This window comes from Hippopotamus amphibius, chromosome 1 (genome assembly GCF_030028045.1).
Source record: "Hippopotamus amphibius kiboko isolate mHipAmp2 chromosome 1, mHipAmp2.hap2, whole genome shotgun sequence".
In the NCBI taxonomy this organism is placed as follows: domain Eukaryota; kingdom Metazoa; phylum Chordata; class Mammalia; order Artiodactyla; family Hippopotamidae; genus Hippopotamus; species Hippopotamus amphibius.
In genome coordinates this window covers 132,002,019-132,023,098 of record NC_080186.1, presented here as the reverse complement: position 1 = coordinate 132,023,098, position 21,080 = coordinate 132,002,019, and the positions used below count along the sequence as shown (strand labels likewise).

At 40.8% G+C, this 21,080-nt stretch overlaps 2 protein-coding genes across 2 annotated transcripts in view; both read right to left on the bottom strand.

Annotated features, from left to right (window-relative positions):
• The window catches only part of UBTD2 (ubiquitin domain containing 2), a 57,561-nt gene extending 49,276 nt beyond the window's left edge, over positions 1 to 8,285 (bottom strand). The window contains exon 1 of the mRNA XM_057729086.1: positions 7,776 to 8,285. Within this exon, the coding sequence (XP_057585069.1) occupies positions 7,776 to 7,845 (70 nt within the window). The 5' untranslated portion in view covers positions 7,846 to 8,285. The remainder of the gene's footprint in view (positions 1 to 7,775) is intronic.
• The window catches only part of SH3PXD2B (SH3 and PX domains 2B), a 177,039-nt gene that overhangs the window by 32,395 nt on the left and 123,564 nt on the right, over positions 1 to 21,080 (bottom strand). The window lies entirely within an intron of this gene.

Sequence of the window (21,080 nt, the reverse complement as noted above, 5' to 3'; positions counted from 1 at the left end):
ATAAATAAATAATAAAAACAAAAACAAAAAAAACCAACAAGAGAAGCCACCACACCACGACCAAGAGTAGTCCCCACTCGTGGCAACTAGAGAAAACCCATGCACAGCAACGAAGACCAAACACAACCAAAAATTTTTAAAAACAAATAAATAAAAAGTCCAAAAGTCATTAATTCATTACTTATTAGTCTTGAGCAAATGTATATCATTAAGACTTCACACTCAAGTAAAATTCATATAAAATTACCTCACATGTAAATATCTTTTTCTTAGACAGATACCTTTAACAGAACTTTCATTTCTAAAAACAGAGCTATAATGGAAATTTGTAAAAGTTTTACTGCAAACATGCAGAAATATGGCATTACAATACCCAGTGTATACTCAGCGATATTTAACGTCTCAGCTCAATGTATGGAGTATATTCAAAACCAAGCTTGATTCTTGCTGCCTGCAAGTCAAAGTAGCTGATGTAAGATGAATACATGCTTGATTGTTCTTGGCCAACCCACATGCATCTTTAAGTACATACACGTTAGTAAAGTCTCAACCTATGGTCCTTGAACTACCAGGGAATCATGAGGAGCTTGCTGGTAGCCTAGTACTGCCCGACAAACAGAAGCAGAAAGCTGGGTAGGGACCGTGAGGGGCGGCGGGAAGAATCAGGTGCAGTGGTCCACCAAATGAAGATAAACCATTCGGGTGGTCTGCAGTAAGGAGAAATGAGAGAGTCACTAAATCAGCAAATTGATCATCATGCCCAATTACTATGATCATGTTGCTTACCAAAATCAACCTAACGCTTTCTTGCAACAAGAGAACAATGTGTTTTGGTCAAAAACCACAAGGGAGATAACTAATTCATTAACATAAAGGCAGAAGTTCCTTATTACTGTTATTAACACTCAATCACTCTCACTAGAAGAGTCACCTGGGTACCGTTCTACAGCAAGGTGCTGCCAAAGCTTTGCATTGGCTTAAATCTTCTGTCCTTACTATGTTAACACTAGTAACTGATTCCAAAATATAAAATCAGAGGTGAAAAAGACAGTCCATTTAATATCCATAATGAGACTCTTCTTTCAAAATGTCTTTCCAACACAGATTCCAAGATAACCTTGACCGGGAAAAAAATTTCAACCCTCTACTTAGTAGAAAACTGAAAACGAGTGGGACTAGCCCAGTGGAAGGTAGCTGATGAGGCAGGGGCTATAACATGCCATGTCAGTTTTTAGTGGAAACTGGAGTGCTTAAATCTTTTCTCAAAGAGGCTTCAGCCTGCCCCATATGGCAGTATTTTCCAACTGTAGCTTCCCTGGCCTAATCTCAGTTGTCATACCTACTGGACCTACCCACCCACCTGCAGTACTGTATTTCCAACCTACTTTTTCTTGATGCATACTTTCCTTTTGGTCCCTTCCACACAACTGCACTCCTCCTAGTAAAGTCAGCCCCACTCTGCTGCACGTCACGCCAATACCTCCTGTTCCACAGCATATCTCTCTCCAACTGGCATGAAATTTTATGCATCCCTCTCATAACGCCCCAGAGCTCAGCAACCCCAAGAAACAGGAAAGATTTTTACTTCTACTGTCACACTAGGGATAAACGGAAGAGGCTTAATCTTTAGTCCTAGTCATGTTCAATTTGCTTCATTTTTTTACTATAGGCACAGCTCTAAGAGTAGAAGCAAAAGGGTCAATAAACAACCTAAGTTACATCTAACTTAGGTTGTTTATTGACAACTTAGGTTGTGTATAAGTAATATGTGGGACATTGAAAATACACAAGGAATAGATCTGCGTGATATTCTTGATGATGTCTTGTAGACGATGTGTCTATTCTGAAGTACACCAACCTCAAAAGGGCTGTTGGTATAGTCTTTGGATGCCCAAGAAGTCCATCTTGTATTAGGATATGAGTACCAAACTACAACTAGAATTTCTGCATCCACCACACTAGAACGAAAAGTTCAAATAGAATCAGATCTATCAGTTTCAGAGGCAGACCTGTTTTCCTGTTTCCCAATAATTCAACAAAATTCAGTATACTAAGCACCTACTATGGTCAGGTCCTGAGAGGTAATTCTCATTTCTCTACCTTTTGAGTAAATTTTCATGACTCAATTCTTAGTACTTTCCTCCTCTTTTCACTTATTTATTGCAGTTATTCACTTTTATACCTTCAGCCAATCTCCCCGGCTGATTCCAAAATCCACATTCATAAGCCTGAACATTTAGGAGTTCCATATCTAAACTTCTGCACCACCCTAAATGATGTCTCAACTTAAAAATTCCTGTCAACTAAACCTTAACATAGTGAAAGGCTGCTTTCCCCAGACAGCTTTCTTACTCCCCAAAACCTGCCAAGCCACCTCAATATTCTTGGTTACCCACGTTTACAAACATGGGATTATTTTCTTTTCTCTTCGGTATCCATCCCTACATCCAATAAATCACCAACTCTTGCCGTTTTTTCTCCCCTAATGGGTTCCTCACTCCAGTCCCTTCCCACTGTAAGCAATCCTATATCAATGCTTCTCGAACTTGAACGTGCATGGGAATCATCTGAGAATCCTGTTAAAATGCAGCTTCTAATTCAACAGTTTAGGGCTAGGGCCTGAGATTCTGCATTTCTAACATGCTCCCATGTGATGCCAATGCTGCTGGTTAAGGCACCACACCTTTGAGCAGCTGAGGTCACTTTGTTTTCCTTTATCCCCTCAGCACATGCACAATTTATTCAATCGTATTTTCATCTGTTTAAGTAAGTGTTTTACAGTTGCTTCATGTGTGCATATTTTCTTATGCTTTCCTGAAAAAGGATTCTGACATACTCAAGAAATAGGATAATGATTCCTTTTTTTGGAACAGCAGCAACCAATACAAAGTTGGGCATATTGTGGATACTCAATGCTTGTTGATTGTAAAATGCTTCCCCAGAACATACAACAATCACCTCTTGATTAAGAAGTTGAAGTGGGCTTATGGATTACCTCTGTCAAGTCTTTAAAAACCACTTCACTGCAAATCAACCTTTTAACCAGATCTGACAGAGGAAATAAGCTTAAAACAGCTTTCTGTTCATAGTTAAGAAAGCAAATGTTAGTTATAAGATTTGTGAATTACTGGTTATAGATTTATTTTTTCTCCATCAGTGAAGGATTAAATACATATTTGAAACTGAAACTATAAGCACAGGCAACAAAGGGAAAAATAGATATACTGGACTTCATTAAACTTTTGTGCATCAAAAGACACCATCAACAGAGTGAAAAGACAACTTACAGAATGGGAGAAAATATTTGCAAGTCATGTATCTTGATAAGGGTTTAATATACAGAATACACAAAGAACTCCTACAACTCAACAAAAATAAAACCCCAACCAACCCAATTAAAAAATAGGCAAAGGACTTAAAGAGACATTTCTATCTGTTAAAAGAAGATATTCAAATGCCAAATGAGCACATTAACATCACTAGCCATTGAAAAATGCAAGCCAAAACCACAATGAGATACCACTCACTTCACACCCACTGGAAAGGCTACAATTTTTAAAACAGGAAACAAATGTTGGTGAAAATGTGGAGAAACTGGAACCCCTGTATGCTGCTAGCAGGAATGTACAATGGTGCAGCCACTGTGGGAAAGTTTGGCAGTTCCTCATATAGAATTACCATATGACCTATCAATTCCTAGGTTCTCCTCGGTATTGATAATATATCCAAAAGCACTGAAAACAGGGACTCAGCTATGTGTACACCAAAGTTCATAGCTGTATTATTCACAACAGCCAACAAGTGGAGACAATACAAATATCATCGAGGGATGAAGGGATAATCAAAGTGTAGTATATATATACAATGAAATATTATTTAGCTATAAAAAGGATTGTGTTGATACTTGCTACAATAGGATACACCTGGACGGCATGGAAGTGAAATATACCACCAACAAAACAATAAATATTGTATGATTCTATTTATACGAAATATCTAGAATAGGCAAACTCAGAGGCAAAACAAATCAGCAGTTACCAGGGGTCGGGAGGAGAAGGGAGCAAAGATATTGCTTAATGGATCCAGAGTCTGTTTGGAAATCAGATTTTTGGAAGTCACGAAAATCTTTGGAAATACAGTGACGATGGTTGCACTTTGTGAATATAATTAATGCCACTGAATTGTACACTTAAAAGTGGTTAAAGTGGCGAGTTTTAATGTATTTTACTAAAATTTTTTAAAAATAAAACTAGAAAAAAAGAAAAAAACTAGCATTCTTTACTACAGCCCTGAGCTTAAGCTCTGCTGTGTTATGTTAAGCAAGTTATTTAATTTCTCCCAGCTTCAATCCATCTATAAAATAGAGATACTATCCACCTCCCAGAGTTGTTGAAGACTAAATGAGAACATAATCACAGTACCTGTCACATAATAAATACTGGATAAATGGTAGCTGTTATTACTCAAAAACCATTGTTCTCATCAAGTAGGTGTTAAGGCTGCTATAAATGGACATCCGAAAGAATTCCATGATATTCTCAAGACACTCTTAAATAAAGAAGTCAATGTTCAGCATTCAGAATGATCCTCCTGTAAACCTGGAAACTGGTGACCACCTGGGTCAGTAACCTTGGGATATCACCGAAGGCAGAGACTAAATCACACACCCAGAAAGTGAGAACCTACTCTGTACATCACTATTTTCATTTAAAGAAATGATTAAAATATGAAAAGAAGGTAACTGGCTGTCTTCAATGAATTTCATTTTGTTGTTTTTTTCCCACATATTTCTTATTTTTAAAAATCATCAGAGATTTAATTACCTAGCAAATACCATGGGCTACAGCCTTGTCTAGAGGACCCAAGTGCCAGCCTCAGCATCACAATGTCATCATAATAAGGTGGAGAAGCATACAAAATATGCTGCCTAAAAATGTCAAAACAATTGGTGATTCTAGGAGTGTGGAAGTTTGGAGAGAACTATTAAATAATCTTGCATAACTTCTATAATATACCCTTCTTGATTAAAATTAGGCATTTAAAAAATGGTCGAAGTAGCTGAAACTCAAAAACTGAATTCTAGGCAAGAATTTTAGGACAGAAGATACAGCAATTGATCCAAAACAGATAATACAAATCTCATAACATGAATTAAGCCATTTCCATATTCTATAAACTTTTACAAAAATTTCCCAAATTTCTTCAAAGAAGTATTCCACCTAAAAGTTTTTCTCAATATACACACAATTATTTGCATACTTAAGAGGCTTAGATTCGGAGGGAAAGGGAAAGTACAGTATGTCAAAACACTTTTTAAAAAAAAAGTCATTTTACTGAGTCTGCTGATATACAGAAAGTGAAGCCATTCTAAAACAGTGATGTTTGCACAACACTGTGGATGTAATTAAATCTGTCATGAAAATCTTAAATCTGTCATGAAAAGCACTGGAAAACTGTATTTACCCCAGGTTGATAAAAAAAAAATTTTCACAGCTCAATATGTCCAGATTAAAACTACTAACCACTATCGTACATCTAAAAAATTGAAGAATCTGTGCCAACACCCTTAGGAAAAAGTCTTTCCCTTCCCAACAAAAATCTACCATGAGTGAGAAACTATGTAACACGTTAACCTGAAACACTCACCTGAGCTAATTCCTTTAAACCACAATTAACTCTTTAACTATCATGACAATAACGACGGATAAAGGCCTCCATAATTAAATTCCAGAAATAACCCTTTTATCCCACACAGCTCATTCCTTCACCCCAGTTACTTCAGAGTCAGGCCTTCTCTCCAGAAGAAAATAAAGAGGTTTGGTGATTGATGTTCTTTTAAACTTTCTTTCAAAAAGGTAAAGAACGCAGCTTCCTAGGTGGCTCAGTGGTTAAGAATCCGCCTGCCAATGCAGAGGTCATGGGTTCGATCCCAGCTCCAGGAAGATCCCACATGCTGCGGAGCAACTAAGCCCGTGTGCCAAAAAAAAGGGTAAAGAATAGCTTAAGATCCAGAGAACTCAGCTGTCAAATTAATACTACAGTTATCTAACTAGATACCACTGGTAATAAATTACCAAAAGCTAATGCTTCTTGCTTTTAAAAGCCCATGCTAATAATGCCTGGCTGGTCATAAGTCACACAACCAAAAGGCCATAAAACCATAAAATGGTTCAAGTGCATTACCAACAAGAGAAAAATGCTGAATTAGAATACTAAAATAAGTGTGAAAAAAATTTAATTAAAACTAAACATTACCTATAACAAGCACACTACCTGTATATACTAAAACGTAACACTACCTATAGTTCTGTACCATTAATGATTACCTCACCCCCAATCATTTGACCCCCAATTTGATCTTAAGTTAAGGCTGTTTTAAATTATGCCCTTTTTACCCTCCTGCTTTGTTTTCAGGGCAACTCTCACTGCTAATGTGCCACCGAGTAATTATGCTATGACTTGAAATGCACTATTAAGTACCGTTTTCATGGACGATTTTTTTCAAGACACGGTTCGCTGAGCTCTCAAACTATTTACCCAGAACTTAGTCATACAGGATGCCCATATATTTTAATGAAGCAGCATGGCTAAACATCATGTAATTCAGGACATTCATCAGCCAAAAGTTAGGTGTACAAGGTTTATAGATGGAGCTTAGTGACAGGCAAGCAACTGGCCTAAATGCTAGCATGTTAAGAAAAAGTTGTAAACCCACCCATCCCCAAACGATTTAGTTTAGGAACTTACGCCCCACATTTTGAGACATCTAACATAAGGTTGGAACAAAACCAACACTGTCATCTTTGCTATTTCTAAAAGCTGTTTCTTCTTTAAAACATTCTGTCCTCCACACAACCTACAGAACGGACTCAGCAAGAGGTAATTTAACTACAAGTAGAGCTAACTGTATTATTCTTCTGCCATACTACAACACCGACTGAATTAAAATCTCTCTCCTCAGCAAACTGCTATTTACGATAAAAAAGAAGTGCGTTTCGTGTTACAAAAACTTTTAAAAGTACTGACCCGGCTGGGGTAACGGATTCTCAGGCATTTGTCCTTTTATCCTACATATTTTCCTTTACGTAAGACGAACAGGAATTTGACTAGCCCACCCCGACAGCCTACTGGCCCAACAACACCCCCAGGCTGCAGCAAGAAGCCACGTTTAACTTGGGAAGACTGTTTCCCCACCCCTCGTTAAAATAATGCCTGTGGCCACTTGAGACTTCCCCAGCCGAGCTCCAGAAACTTGCAGGTTTAAATGGCCAAACTGGAACCAACCAGGGCAGCTGTCATCTGAAACTCAGGAAAGCTGAGACCAGCCAACTCTGCTGAACGAGGACGGGCGCGGAGAGATGTGGCGGGGCCCGTCGGAGGGAAGGCAGCACGGCTCCCCTCCCCACCCCCCACCCCCATCAATTCGCTTCTCCGCAACCCCAGCGCCGCCATCCTGCTCCTGAATAATTAAACGCGCTGGAGAGGGAGTGAGGTGGCCAGAGGCAGTTTCTGGTCCGAGTTTCCCGAGCCCAGGTGGGGGGAGCCGAGAGGCCGAGGGCAACATCCCCGCGGCGCGGAGGGCTTTTCTCGAGGGCCAGGGAGAAGAGCGGGCGACCCGGCGGCCGGCCGGAAGCGGAGCGCGGGGAGCGACGTGGAGCAGGGAGTGACAAAGGGGCGCGGGGGCCCCGGCCGCGCGGCCCGCAGGGGCCGGGACAGGTGGCCGGGCCTGGCCGGGAACAATGGGGGGCCGAGGCTGCCCCCTGGCGCTCACCTACCTCCGGTGCCCTCCGAGTTCTCGTTGAGGCTGCCCGAGGAGTCGTGCTGGGCGCCCACACACCCGCCCATGGGGGCCCCCGGCGCCGCGTCCGCCACCTCCGGGCGCTCGTCCGGGCCCGCCGCCGCCGCCGCCTCCGCCTCCTCAGGCGCCGCCGCCGCCGCCGCAGCCGAGCTCAGGACAGGCGCGCCGCTCCGCTCCGCTCGCCCGCCGCGGCCCAGCCTCCGCCCCCCTCGCCGCTCCACCCACCGCCTTGGCTCGGCCCCTTCCTCCGCGCCCACTTCTACCTCAGCCCCCGGGCCGCCCGCCCGGCAGGCCGGGCCCGCGCGCCGCCCTCGCCTCCGGCTCGGCCCCGCCAGGCCGGGGCTGGCCCATCCCGGGCGCGCCGCGGCGCCCGCCTCACCCCCTCACAGCCCCGCACACCAGCGTCCAGCCGAGCCCCGCGCCGGCGCCGCGCGTCCGCCAGGCCCCATCGGCCCCCGCCCCGCGGCGCCGCCCTCCGCACCCGAGGCCTGGGCTCCTCCGGGCCCGCCCGGAACCGCCGGGGAGGCGGGGCCGCGGGAGGCCGAGCGCTGATTGGCTGCGGGCGGGCGGAGGGGCGGAGAGGGAAGGGGAGGCGGGGGGAGGCGACGAGGAAAGAGGAGGGGGCCGCTGAGCCGGAGGGAAGGGGGTCGGTCCCGGGGACGGGGCGTGGAAAGCGGGCGTGGAGGAGCGAGAGGGGAAGACGGGAGGAAGAGAGGAAGTCGGTGAAGGGAGAGGGAGCAGGGAAAGAAGAAGCAGATGTGAGAAAGGAGAAGTGGAAAAGGGAGAAATCGAGTTCCCGATTCCTCGGGCGTCAGCTCTTTCTGGCAGAAGCGGGTCGCGGGCGGAAGGCGGTGGCGCGCAGAGAAGTAGTGATGGAAGACTCGCGAGCGGGTTCCCGAGTAACTGGCGGAGGGGGGCTCCTTGCTGAAGATGGAAGTCCCAGCACCTTTTGGATTTGTGTAGAGTTCAGTGGGTTGGTATCCCGAGGCCAGGCTTCCCCTTGCCTGCCCCACCCCCCTGCTCTCTAAAATCTGTGCCCCATTATTAGACGTAGAGGCGGTCATTGTGGTTGCAAACTGAACTCAGATTACAGAGGCGAGGCATCCGGTGCAGGGAGAGATAAGCGTGGACCGTAGTTCAGGGGACGCGGGTTGGTTTCATTCTCACGGGATTGGTTATTCAGACGCAATGCTACTTCTCAAGATCCTCCCTTTAAGTATCCCAAGTCGCCTCTGGAACAAAGTGAAATGTAAATAAATAAAATACCCTGCTTTTTCTAAACTAGAATTTGGTACACTGACCACACCCGACATTCTTGGCGGTTGCTACTCCAGTCTAAGCCAAATTGTTAATGGTCCCTTCAGAATTGTGCTTCTTGCCATGATGGCTTAAAATTTTTATCACCCTGCTTGGGTCTTTCTAAAGCTTATTTCTGCCTAAGAGCTGTTTTAACTACTGCTCCATTTTTATAATCAGATTTCTTTTTTTAACATCCTGGGTCAGCTTTTGCTTAGCATTCAAGAAAAATTTTTTAAGTGAAATACCTAGGAAAGAGACTCTTTGCAGCTTGGAATTTGCATTTAAATATATTTTCATACACTGCTGGTGGGAGTGTAAATTGGTTCAACCTTTTTGCAAAGCAATTTGGAGGTGCAGATCAAGAGCCTTAGAAATGTTCATACCCTTTGACTCAGGATTATCCCACATGTGGGAATCTAGCTCACAGAAATAGTCCAAAATGGAGACAAAGATTTGGGTCCTTGTATTCGATAATCAGATTAAAACGAAGGTCTAACAAACAAACAAAACCCTATACTTATATGAAAACACAGAAGTGCCTGCTAAGAAGTAGAAGTCTGCTATATTAAATTTATACTGACACATTAGCGTTGTCCTGGGTACTCATGAACATTCAAAGAGCTTATATACAAGTGACATCTTTATGAGTTTTCGGAGAGTGCTCTGTTATTCAGGTTCTGTGTCGTAAAGCTTTCTGTCTCCTCATTCTCAGCTAAGTATTCACATTGGCAGACAGACATCACTTCATCACTTCCCCGAAGGAAAGAAGCTGCATACTGATATCTTCGAAGGGATTGCTTTGTTCTAAATTTTGCTCTAGAAATTGCAGAAACCAAGACTTTCACAATGTCTGTTAAACAGATGGTAGGCACCCAAGCGATGAGTGCTTTCTGAGGAGCACTGAGGAGTTGGGACTAGAAGGGGAGAGGAATTTCATTGAGAAATTCTTAGCCATGGATAGTCTCCACCTTGCCTTTATCTTAGAAGGGAGACACAAATTCCCAGGAAAGAGTAATGTGGCAGTTAAGGGCCCCACAGAACGTGGCTTCTGTCTTGTACTAGCTATATGACCTTAAACTTCTGTACAGTTCAGTTTCCTCACCTGTAAAATTGGGCCAATAATAATGCTGCAAACTGTAGGAACTCCTTATTAACTCTCCTCTTTACTTCACCTCTAGCATCACCTGTCTAACCATACTGCATGACCCAATCCACTTAAGATGTTTTATAGAAATATGCCTTCTTGTGTGTGTGTGTGTGTGTGTGTGTGTGTGTGTGTGTGTGTGTGCTTTTCTACTTTTTTTAAAATAACATCTTTATTGAGGTATAATTCATATATACTTCACCAATTTAAAGGGTAGGATTCAAACAAATTGGTGCAGCCACCATGGAAAACAGTGTGGAGATTCCTCAAAAAATTAAGAATAGAACCATCATATGATCTAGCAATTCCACTTCTGGGTATTTATCCAAAGAAAATTGGAAACACTAACTTGAAGAGATGTATGTACCCTCATGTTCATTGCAGCACTATTCACAATAGTCAAGAGATGAAAACACCTAAGTGTTACCAGTGGACTGATAGATAGAGAAAATGTGGTGTATATATACACAATGGAATATTATTCAGCCATAAAAAAGCAGATCTTGTCATCTGTGACAACATGGATGGAACTCGAGGGCATTATGCTATGTGAAATAAGTCAGAGAAAGATAAATACTGTATGATCTTATATGTGGAATCTAAAAATAACAAAAACAACTAACTCATAGATACAGAGAACAGGTGGTTGCCAGAGGCAGTGGGCATGGTGTTAGCAAAACAGGTGAAGGAAGCAAAAGGTATAAACTTCCAGTTATAAAATAAATGTCATGGTGATGTAAGATACAGCATGGTGGCTATAGTTAATAATACTGCATTGCATATCTGAAAGTTGCTAATGAACCTTTCATACAAATGGAATCGTAAGAGGTCTTTTGTGACCAGTCTCTCTCATGTAGCATAATGTTTTCAAAGTTCATCCATGTTGTAGCATATATCAGTACTTTATTCCTTTTAATGACTGAATAATATTCCATTGTGTGGATATACTACATTTTGTTTATCTATACATCAGTTGATGAGCATTGAGGTTGTTTCCACTTTTTGGCTATTATGAATAAAGCTGTTATGAACATTCATGTACAAGTTTTTGTGTGAATGTAGGTTTTCAGTTGTGCTGGGTATATACTTAGCAATGAAATTGTTTGGTCATACAGTAACTGAATTTTCCAAAACGGCTGTACCATTTTATATTCCCACTAGCAATTTATAAGGGCATATACAATAGTGCAGCCATTTTGGGTATGTGGGGTACCTCATTGAGATTTTGACTTGCATTTCCCCCAGTGACTAATAATGTTGAGTGTCTTTTCATGTGCTTATTTGTATATCTGTTTGTATATCTGTTTTCAGAAAAATATCTTCTCAGATCCTTGGCCCATTTTAAAATGAATTATTTGTCTTTTTATATTGAGTAGTAAGGGTTCATCATATATTCTGATTAACAAGTCCCTTAGCAGATATATGATTGCAAATATTTTCTCCCGTTGTGGGTTATCTTCTAATTTTGTTGATAGTGCTCCTTTGAAGCATAAACGTTTTTAATTTTGATAAAAAGTCTATTTTACCTATTTTTCCTTTGGTTTCTTGTGCTTTGGACCTCATACCTAAGAAACCATTGTCTAATCCAAAGTCATGAAGATTTATGCTTATTTTCCTCTGAGAGTTTTATAGTTTCAGCTCTGACTTTTAAGTCTTTAATCCACTTTGAGAAACTTTATTCTCCTTTTCGACATTATTTTGGCTATTCTGGATTTCTTACATTTCCATATATATTTTATCAGCTTTTCCATTTCTGAAAAAAGACAGCTGGGATTTTAATGGGAAATATGTTGAATATATACATCAGTTTGGTGAGTATTGCCATCTTAACATTAACCTTCCAGTTCAGGAACATGGATATCTTTCCACTTATTTATGTCTTAAATGCCTTTCAATGACATTTTGTAGTTTTCAGTGTACAAAACTATTGCTATTTACAAGTAGATTTATTGTCTTTATTTCCTTTTCAGATTGTTCGTTACAAGCATACAGAAATACAATTGTTTTATATATTGATCAAGTATCCTGCAACCTTGCTGAACTTGTTTATTAGCTCCAGTAGTTTTTGTTTCATGTATTTTGGGGCTTTGTTGTAAGGTGTTACATGCTTATAATTGTTATACCTCCAGTGCCTTTTTTTTCTTAATAAATTTATTTATTTATTGGCTGTGTTGGGTCTTCATGGCTGTGTGTGGGCTTTCTCTAGTTGCAGAGAGTGGAGGCTACTCTTCGTTGTGGTGCACAGGCTTCTCTCATTGCGATGGCTTCTCTTGTGGGGCCCTAGACACGCAGGGTTTAGTAGTTGTGGCACATGGGCTCAAGAGTTGTGGTTGTGGGTTGTGGGCTCTAGAGCGCAGGCTCAGTAGTTGTGGTGCACAGGCTTAGTTGCTCCATGGCATGTGGTATCTTCTGGGACCAGGGATCGAACCCATGTCCCCTGCATTGGCAGGAGGATTCTTAACTACTGTGCCACCAGGAAATTCCCTCCAGTGCCTTCTTTATTCAGCTAATTCTCCAAGGAGAACTGGCAAAGAGAAAAGAGGAAGAAGAAGAAATGGGAAGGAGGGGGAAAGGGAAGGGAAAATGAAGCCCAGTAGCTGTCAAACTCTAGTGTGGATTTCAGTCACTTGGGGAGTTTGTTAAAATCACAGTTTCCCAGAGATTCTGATTCAGCAGGTCTGTGGTGGAGTCTTGGAACCAGCATTTTTAGTACACGCATCAGGCATTTCCTGATGCAGTTTGGTCCACAGATGGAATTTCAGAGAACACATGTTCTTGACAAAACTTGATTCTCCGCATTCCCTGCCAACCTGTTTTTGCTTTAGTTTTTTTCATCCTCTACAAATGGCACTATAGTCCATCTAATTGCCCAAGCCTCAAACTTAAGAGTTACAGGTGATTCCTCCATCTTCCTCAACTCCTGCACCCAGTCCATTAACAAGTCCTTTGTACTCTATCCACTAAATATATTCCGAGTCTCTCCTCTTTTTCTGTCTCTGTTGCCATCATCATCTCTCACTTTGGCTACTGCAATACCCTCCTAACTGGCCTTCCTGTACCCTTTCCTACCTCCTCCTGTAATTCATTCTCCAGCCAGAAGCCATCATGATTACCAGGAGCAAGAAAAGCATGTGCCTATACATAGACTGGTCTAGCAGTAGAATGGATGGATCCTATGGTTGGTTGGTTAGTTGGTTGGTTTTTAAAGAAACTGACAAACTATTTTCCAAAGTGGTCTTCTTTAGATTCCCGTCAGTATTACATGAAAACTCCATTTCCTCCACATCGTCAGCAACACTTGGTTTGGGTCAATTTTTAACATTAGCCATTCTAAAAAGTGTGTAGTGAATATCTCATTGTAGTTTTAGTTTTTGTTTCCCTAATGACTAATGATGTTGTACATCTTCGCCTGTTATTATTTACCATTTGTATATCGTCTTCTGTGAAGTATATGTTCAAATCTTTTGCCCATTTGTAAATTGGGCTGTTTTCTTATTATTGAGTTTTGAGAGTTCTTTATTTTTTCTGGATATGATTCTTTTATCTGATATTTAATTTGCAAATATCGACTCCTTTTTTTTTTGCCTTATCTTTTTATTCTCTCTCTCTTTTTTTTAATTGGCCACGCCGCACAGCTTGTGGGATCTTAGTTCCCAGACCAGGGATTGAATCTGGGTCCTGGGCAGTGAAAGCATGGAGTCTTAACCACTGGACAACCAGGGGATTCCCTTTATTCTCTTAACAGTGTCTTCTGAAAAAACAAAATTTCTAAAATTCCTATGAAGTTCCGCTTATCGATGTGTTCTTTTGTAGATCATGTTTTTGGTGTCATATTAAAAAATCTTTGCCTAAATCAAAGTCAGAAAAACTTTCTCCCTTTTTTTCTTCTTGGCTGTTTATAGTTTGGGGTTTTACATTTAGGTCTATTATTCATTTTGGGTCAATTTTTGCATATGGTGTGAAGTATGAATCAAAGTTTGGTTTTTGTAATTTTGGTTTTGAATATAAATATACATCTGCTTGGGAACATTTGTTGAAAGACTGTCTTTCCTCCACTCAACTGCCTTTGCACCTTTGTAAAAATAAAGGGTTGTCCAATTTCCAATAGCCAAGACATGGAAGCAACCTAAATATCCATTGACAGATAAATGGATAAAGAAGATACATATACAATATATATACAATGGAATACTACTCAGCCATAAAAAAGAATGAAATGCCATTGGCAGCAAAATGGATGGACCTAGAGATTATCATACTAAGTGAAGTAAGTCTAAAAGAGAAAGACGAATATCATATGATATCATTTATGTGTGGGATCTAAAATATGATACGAGTGAACTTATTTACAAAACAGACTTGCAGACACAGAAAACAAACTTATGGTTACCAAAAGGGAAAGAAGGGTAGGGATAAGTTAGGAATTTGGGATTAGCAGATACAAATTACTATATATAAAACAGTTAAACAACAAGGTCCTACTGTATAGCACAGGGAACTATATTCAGTATCCTGTAATAAACCATAATGGAAAAGAATATAAAAAAGAATATGTATATGTGTATACCTACACTTGTAAGTGAATCACTTTGCTGTACACCAGAAACTAACACAACATTGTAAATCAATATCATACTTCAATTAAAAAAAGAATTGTCCATATATGTGTAAGTCTATTTCTGGACTCTCTACCCTGTTTCTTGATTTATTTGTTTCTCTTAATGCCAAGATCACATTGATTACTGCAGCCTTATAATAAGTCTTGAAATTAGGTTCTATTAATCCTTCAACTTTGTTCTTTCTTTTCAAAGTAGTTTTGACTATCCTCGGTTCTTTGCATTTCCATGTGAATTTTAGAATCATCTTTTCAATGATTTTTTTAGCCAGAAAAACTCTGTAGTGATTTTGATTGAATTAACATTGACTCTATAGACTCTGGGACACTTGACATATTAACAATGTTGAATCTTTAGAAGCATGAATCTTTAGAAGCATGAACACAGTATATTTCTTTGTTTACATCTTTATTTACATCTTGTTATTTCTCTTTGTTTACATCTTGTAATTGCAGCTTCTAGAATCTTAGTTCCCCAACCAGGGATTGAACCCAGGCCCACAGCAGCGAAAGCACCAAGTCCTAACCACTGGACCACCAGGGAACTCCCTAAGTGTACAAGTCTTGTGTATCTTTTGTCAGATGTATCCCTAAGGACTTCAGTTTTTGATGTTATCAATAATGATATTGTTTTTATAATTCCAATTACTGCTTGTTTGTTGCTAGTACCTAGAAATACAATTGATTTTTGGATGTTGACCTTATGTAATCTTGCTAAATCATGTCAGTTCTAATAGCTATTTTAGAGACTCCACTGGATTTACTAAATAGATGATCAGGTTGTCAGTGAATAAAGAGAATTTAATTTCTTCTTTTCCATTGGGTATGTGTTTTTGTTCTTTGCCTAATTTCACTGGTTAGTAGGCATTACAATGGTGAATGGAAGTGGTAAGTGCAGACGCCCTTACCTGTTCCTTATCTTAAGGGAACAGCATTCATCCTCACCATTAAGTATGATGCCAGCTGTAGGCTTATTTTTAACTAGTCTTGCAAAATATACATAATATGGCGTTTATCATTTTAAAGTGTGTAATTCAGTGGCATTCAGAACATTCATGTTTTGCAACCATTGCTACATCTAGTTCCAAAACTTTTTTAAAAAATTTATTTATTTAATTTGTTTATTGGCTGTTTGGGTCTTTGTTGCTGCACCCGGGCTTTTCTCTAATTGTGACAAGCGGGGGCTACTCTTCATTGCGGTGCTAGGGCTCCTCATTGCAATGGCTTCTCTTGTTGCGGAGCATGGGCTCTAGGCACGTGGGCTTCAGTAGTTGTGGCACATGGGCTCAACAGATGTGGCTCACAGGCTCTAGAGAGCAGGCTCAGTAGTTGTGGCGCACAGGCTTTAGTTGCTCCGTGGCATGTGGGAATCTTCCCAGAGCAGGGCTCAAACCCGTGTCCCCTGCACTTGCAGGCGAATTCTTAACCACTGCGCCACCTAGGAAGTCCCCTAGTTCCAGAACTTTTTAATCACTATGAGAGGAAACCTGGGGCCCATTAAGTAGTCATTCCACATCGCTCTTCCTCCAAACCCCTGGCAACCTCTAAAATGCCTTCTATGTCTATGGGTCTGCCTATTCTGGATATTTCATATAAACGGAATCACACTACAGGTGGCCTTTTGTGTCTGGCTTCTCTCAGCAGGTATCAGTACTTCATTCCTTTTTAAGGAAGAATAATATTTGATTGTGGATTTTATTATGGATATGCCACATTTTGTTTATTCATTCATCAGTTGATGGGCATTTATGTTGTTTCTACCTTTTGACTGCTGTGACTAGTGCTGTTATGAACATGCACATACACATTTTTGTGTGAATACCTGTTTTCAGTTGATGGCTAGAATTGATGGGACATATGGTAATTCTATGTTTAAATTACTGAGAAATCACCAAACTGTTTTCCACAGCGGCTATATCATTTTACCTTCCCATCAGTAATGCATAAGTGTTCCATTTTCTTCACCAGGGATCAGCCCCGCACCCCCTGCATTGGAAGGCAAAGTCTTAACCACTGGACTGCCAGGGAAGTCTCAAGCCATTTTTAATTCCAAACCACCACCACCAACAAAAACAACAACAAACAAAACAAAACAAAACCTCTCAGTAAACTGTGGATGGAAAGGAACTTCCTCAGTCTAATAAAGGGCATCTATTTAAAACCTACAGCTAACTTTTACAACTCAGCAACAAAAAGAAAAGCCAAATTAAAAAACGGGCAAAATGTCTTGAACAGACATTTCTCCAAAGAAGATATGTAAAGGGCCAAAAAGCACATGTAAAGATATTCAATGTCATTGACCTTGGAGAAGCTGCTGCCATTGCAGGAGCCTGGTGTTGAAGCAGTTGTGTATCCTGAAGGAGCTGCATCAGAGAAGCTGTCTGTGCTACAGGAGCTAGGCAACAGGCAGGCTGCACATGTTACAGGAACCTGGCCCTGGAGGAGTTCCCCATGCTGCAGCAGCCAGTGGGAATTCCTCCTGCAGTGTCTCTCTGTTGCCTTCTACTGTCAAAGCTAAACGCTGTACCTACTGGCACAGGCACAATATGAAAAGGGCCCATATCCATTTTCACAAAGCAGGCAGTGAAGAGTGATTTTGGATCTGGGTTGCAATAATTTGATAACTGGCATAATTTTCTACCTGAAAACTTTAAAACCTTAAACTTAACAATGCTTGGGTATAAAAGAATCACATAAATTACAGAATTGCTGCATGTTAAAATCTATGGTAAGACATATATCCCAAGGAAAATTCATATATAAATATGGACAATTCATAGCCCTAAAACCTATATCAACAAAATTAAACAATGAATTAAACTGAATTAAATTAAAACTATTTAAATTCCCAATTTAAGTTAGAAAAAGAACAAAAGAAACCACAAGGAAAAATAATAATAAAGATAAAAGCAAGAAGTAATGAAGTAGAGAACAAGAAAATAGTAGATCAAAATAAATAAAAATTCAGTTTCTTTGAATAAAGTCAGAAAATAGAAAAACCACTAGCAAATTTAATTTTTAAAGTGTGTATAGAGGAGAAAGCAGAAATATGTAGAGTAAGAAATGACAAGAGAAAAGTAGCCTTTAACACAGTGGAAGCCAGAAGATCATAAAACAGTCCTTAACTTACATACACAGTACCATGCAAAAGTTATAAACCTAATAAAATGAATAATGTCTTAGGAAAATACAGTCGACCAAAATTGACCCCCCCCCCCCCGAAGATAAAAACTTAAACAAATCAGCTTCAAGGAGGAAATATACAATGTTGTCAAAAACTATCCCACATCAAAATACCAAGGTCAGATGTCTTCAAGAGAGAATTCTACCAAATATTTAAAAAACAGTCCTGGGACTTCCCTGGTGGTGCAGTGGTTAAGAATCTGCCTGCCAATGCAGGGGACACGGGTACGAGCCCTGATCTGGGAAGATCCCACATGCCGCAGAGCAACTAAGCCCATGTGCCACAACTACTGAGCCCACGCGCTGTGACTGCTGAAGCCCGCGTGCCTAGAGCCCGTGCTCTGAAACAAGGGAAGCCACTGCAATGAGAAGCCCACGCACCGCAACAAAGAGTAGCCCCCACCGGTTGCTGCAACTAGAGAAAGCCTGCGCACAGCAACAAAAACTCAATGCAGCCAAAAATAAATAAATTAAAAAATTTTGAAAATAAAAAAAATAAAAGAAAATAAACAGTCCTATTGCTGCATAAATTGTTTCAGAGTAGAGAAAAATGAAGGTAAACTTCTAAATTATCTGTATGATGTTGGTTAACACTGATACTGCAAGTTGATTAAATGCCATGCACAAGATAAAATTACAGACCAATGTTATTTACAAATATTGATTTAAGAATCCAAAATTTAGCAAACAGAAAATTAAGAATATTATAAACCATGACCAAGCGGGGTTTAAAGTAATGCAAGGATGGCTCAACATTAAGAAATCTATTAATATAATTTGGCATATTTATATCTAAGAAGAAAAATCATGTGATTATCCCCCTATGTGTTTAAAAAACTTTAACAAAATTCAACCCATTCCAAAAAACAAACAAAAACTAATGAAACAAGCAAAAAAAACCTCTTGACAAAATAGGAATGGATGGACACTGCCTTAACATGACAAAATATATACACCTTAGTCCTAAAGTCAGTATCTTGCTTAAGTGAAAAACACTAAAGATCAGGAGTAAGGCAAGGATACCCACTAACTCCACTAATATTTAACATTGTGTTGAAGTTATTAAGCCAATGTGGTTAGACAAGAAAAGTCAAGATAGGGATAAGAATTTTAAAAAAATTAATTGTAACTTGTTCTATTTGCCAAAGACGTGATAGTGTACCTGGTAAACATTAGGAAATCAATGATAATACTAACTCAGCAAAAGAATTCTGCAAGGTACAGCATATAAAATTAACACACAAGGGGGTGAGTGGCCAAGATGGCAGAGTAGGAAGACCTTGAGCTCACTTCCTCCCATGGGCATACCAAAATTACAACTATTCACAGAGAAACGATCAATGAGATCAAACTGAAGACTAGCAGAAAAGATTTCCCACAATTGAAGATATAAAAAACAATCGCAATGAGATAGGTGGGGGGGGGGGAGACGTGGTTCAGTCAAGACCCACACCCCCAGGTAGATGAACCACGAACTGGAGGGTAATCACAATTTTCAGAGGTTCTCTCCAAGGAGCAAGAGGTCTGAGCCCCACGTTGGGCACACCAGCCCAGCAGTCCTGCACCAAAATATAAGCCCCCAGAACACCTGGTTTTGAAAGCCAGTGGGGCTTGTGTTCGGGAGATCTGTGAGGCTGTAGGAAACAGGTTGCACACACAACCTTATATGCTGTGAGACCCAGCTCAGGGGCAGTAATTTGAAAAGATTCTGTGTCAGACCCACTTGCTGATCTTAGAGTCTCCCAGAGAGGCAGGAGGCAACTGGAAACTCCTCCCTGGGCACAGACATTTTTGAGACTTCGATATACCACAAGGATGCTGATTTCGACAAGTGCCATTTTGGAATCCACCTTCTAACCTATCAGCACTGGGGGCTTACTTACCCACCAGCTGGTTGGCACCAGTCCCAGGACCACCCAAGCCAAACAGCCAGACAGTGGGAATCCAGCCCCATCCACCAGCAGGCCCAGGACCTGGCCCTCGCCACCAGCAGTTCAGAACCAGCCTCAGGACCCACTGGGCCCCACAGCCAGTGACACCAGGAGATGGCCCTGTCCACCAGTGAGCCAGTGCCAATACTGGGACCCCCAGGACCAGCTGCACTCCTGCTGGAACTCAGCCCACTCAATCAGCAGCTCCACTTGAGGCAGGGCCCAGCAGCCAAAGAGAAATTAAGAAAACAATTTCATATATAATTTGCATCAAAAAGAATAAAATACCTAGGAATAAATCTAACCAAGGAGGTAAAAGACATGTACCTGGAAAACTATTAAGACATTGATGAAGGAAACTGAAGACAACACAAAAAAATGGAAAGGTACACTGTGCCCATGGATTGGACAAATTAATTTGTTAAAATGACCGTATTATCCAAACAATCCACAGATTCAATGCAATCCCTATCGAAATGTCAGTGGTATTTTTCACAGAACTAGAACAAATAATTCTGAAATTTGTGTGGAAACACAAAATACCCTGGTCATTTGCGCCAGAGTTTCCCTCCTTATATTGCAGGTGGGCTCTTTCAAGAGACCAAGTCCAGAAGATTGCTTGTTAAGCAAACAATTCAAGCAGGTGGCATTGGATCTTCCTAAGGGATGTTTCAGTTATCTGTTTTCTACCTTTTCTTCCTCTAGCTGCAAATAAGCAGATATACTTTTCTCTGGATAAATGGAAGCAATTCTGAAAATCAGAGTATTCTGTCCCTTGAAAAATGTTGAAAAGATCCTATAAAATCTTGCTCTCTAACTCAATTTTCTGGACTCCACACAGAACACGCTGTATTATGACTAGAGAAGGGACTTATTGCAACACCTGAATGAAGGTTAGCTTTGAGTGTGTGTAGTTTGCATTTGCCTAGTGTCCATTCATTCTTCCCCTAGTAACAGTGCCCTGAATTCCCTTTGAAGAACCAATTCCTCCCACCCATGACTCAGTCCATATGGTGATGGAGCACACAACATCCCCTACTTCAGGGTGAGTTCAAGACCTAGACTTGAGCCAATCAGTGCATTCCAAAACCATGACGGGTTTAGGATGGT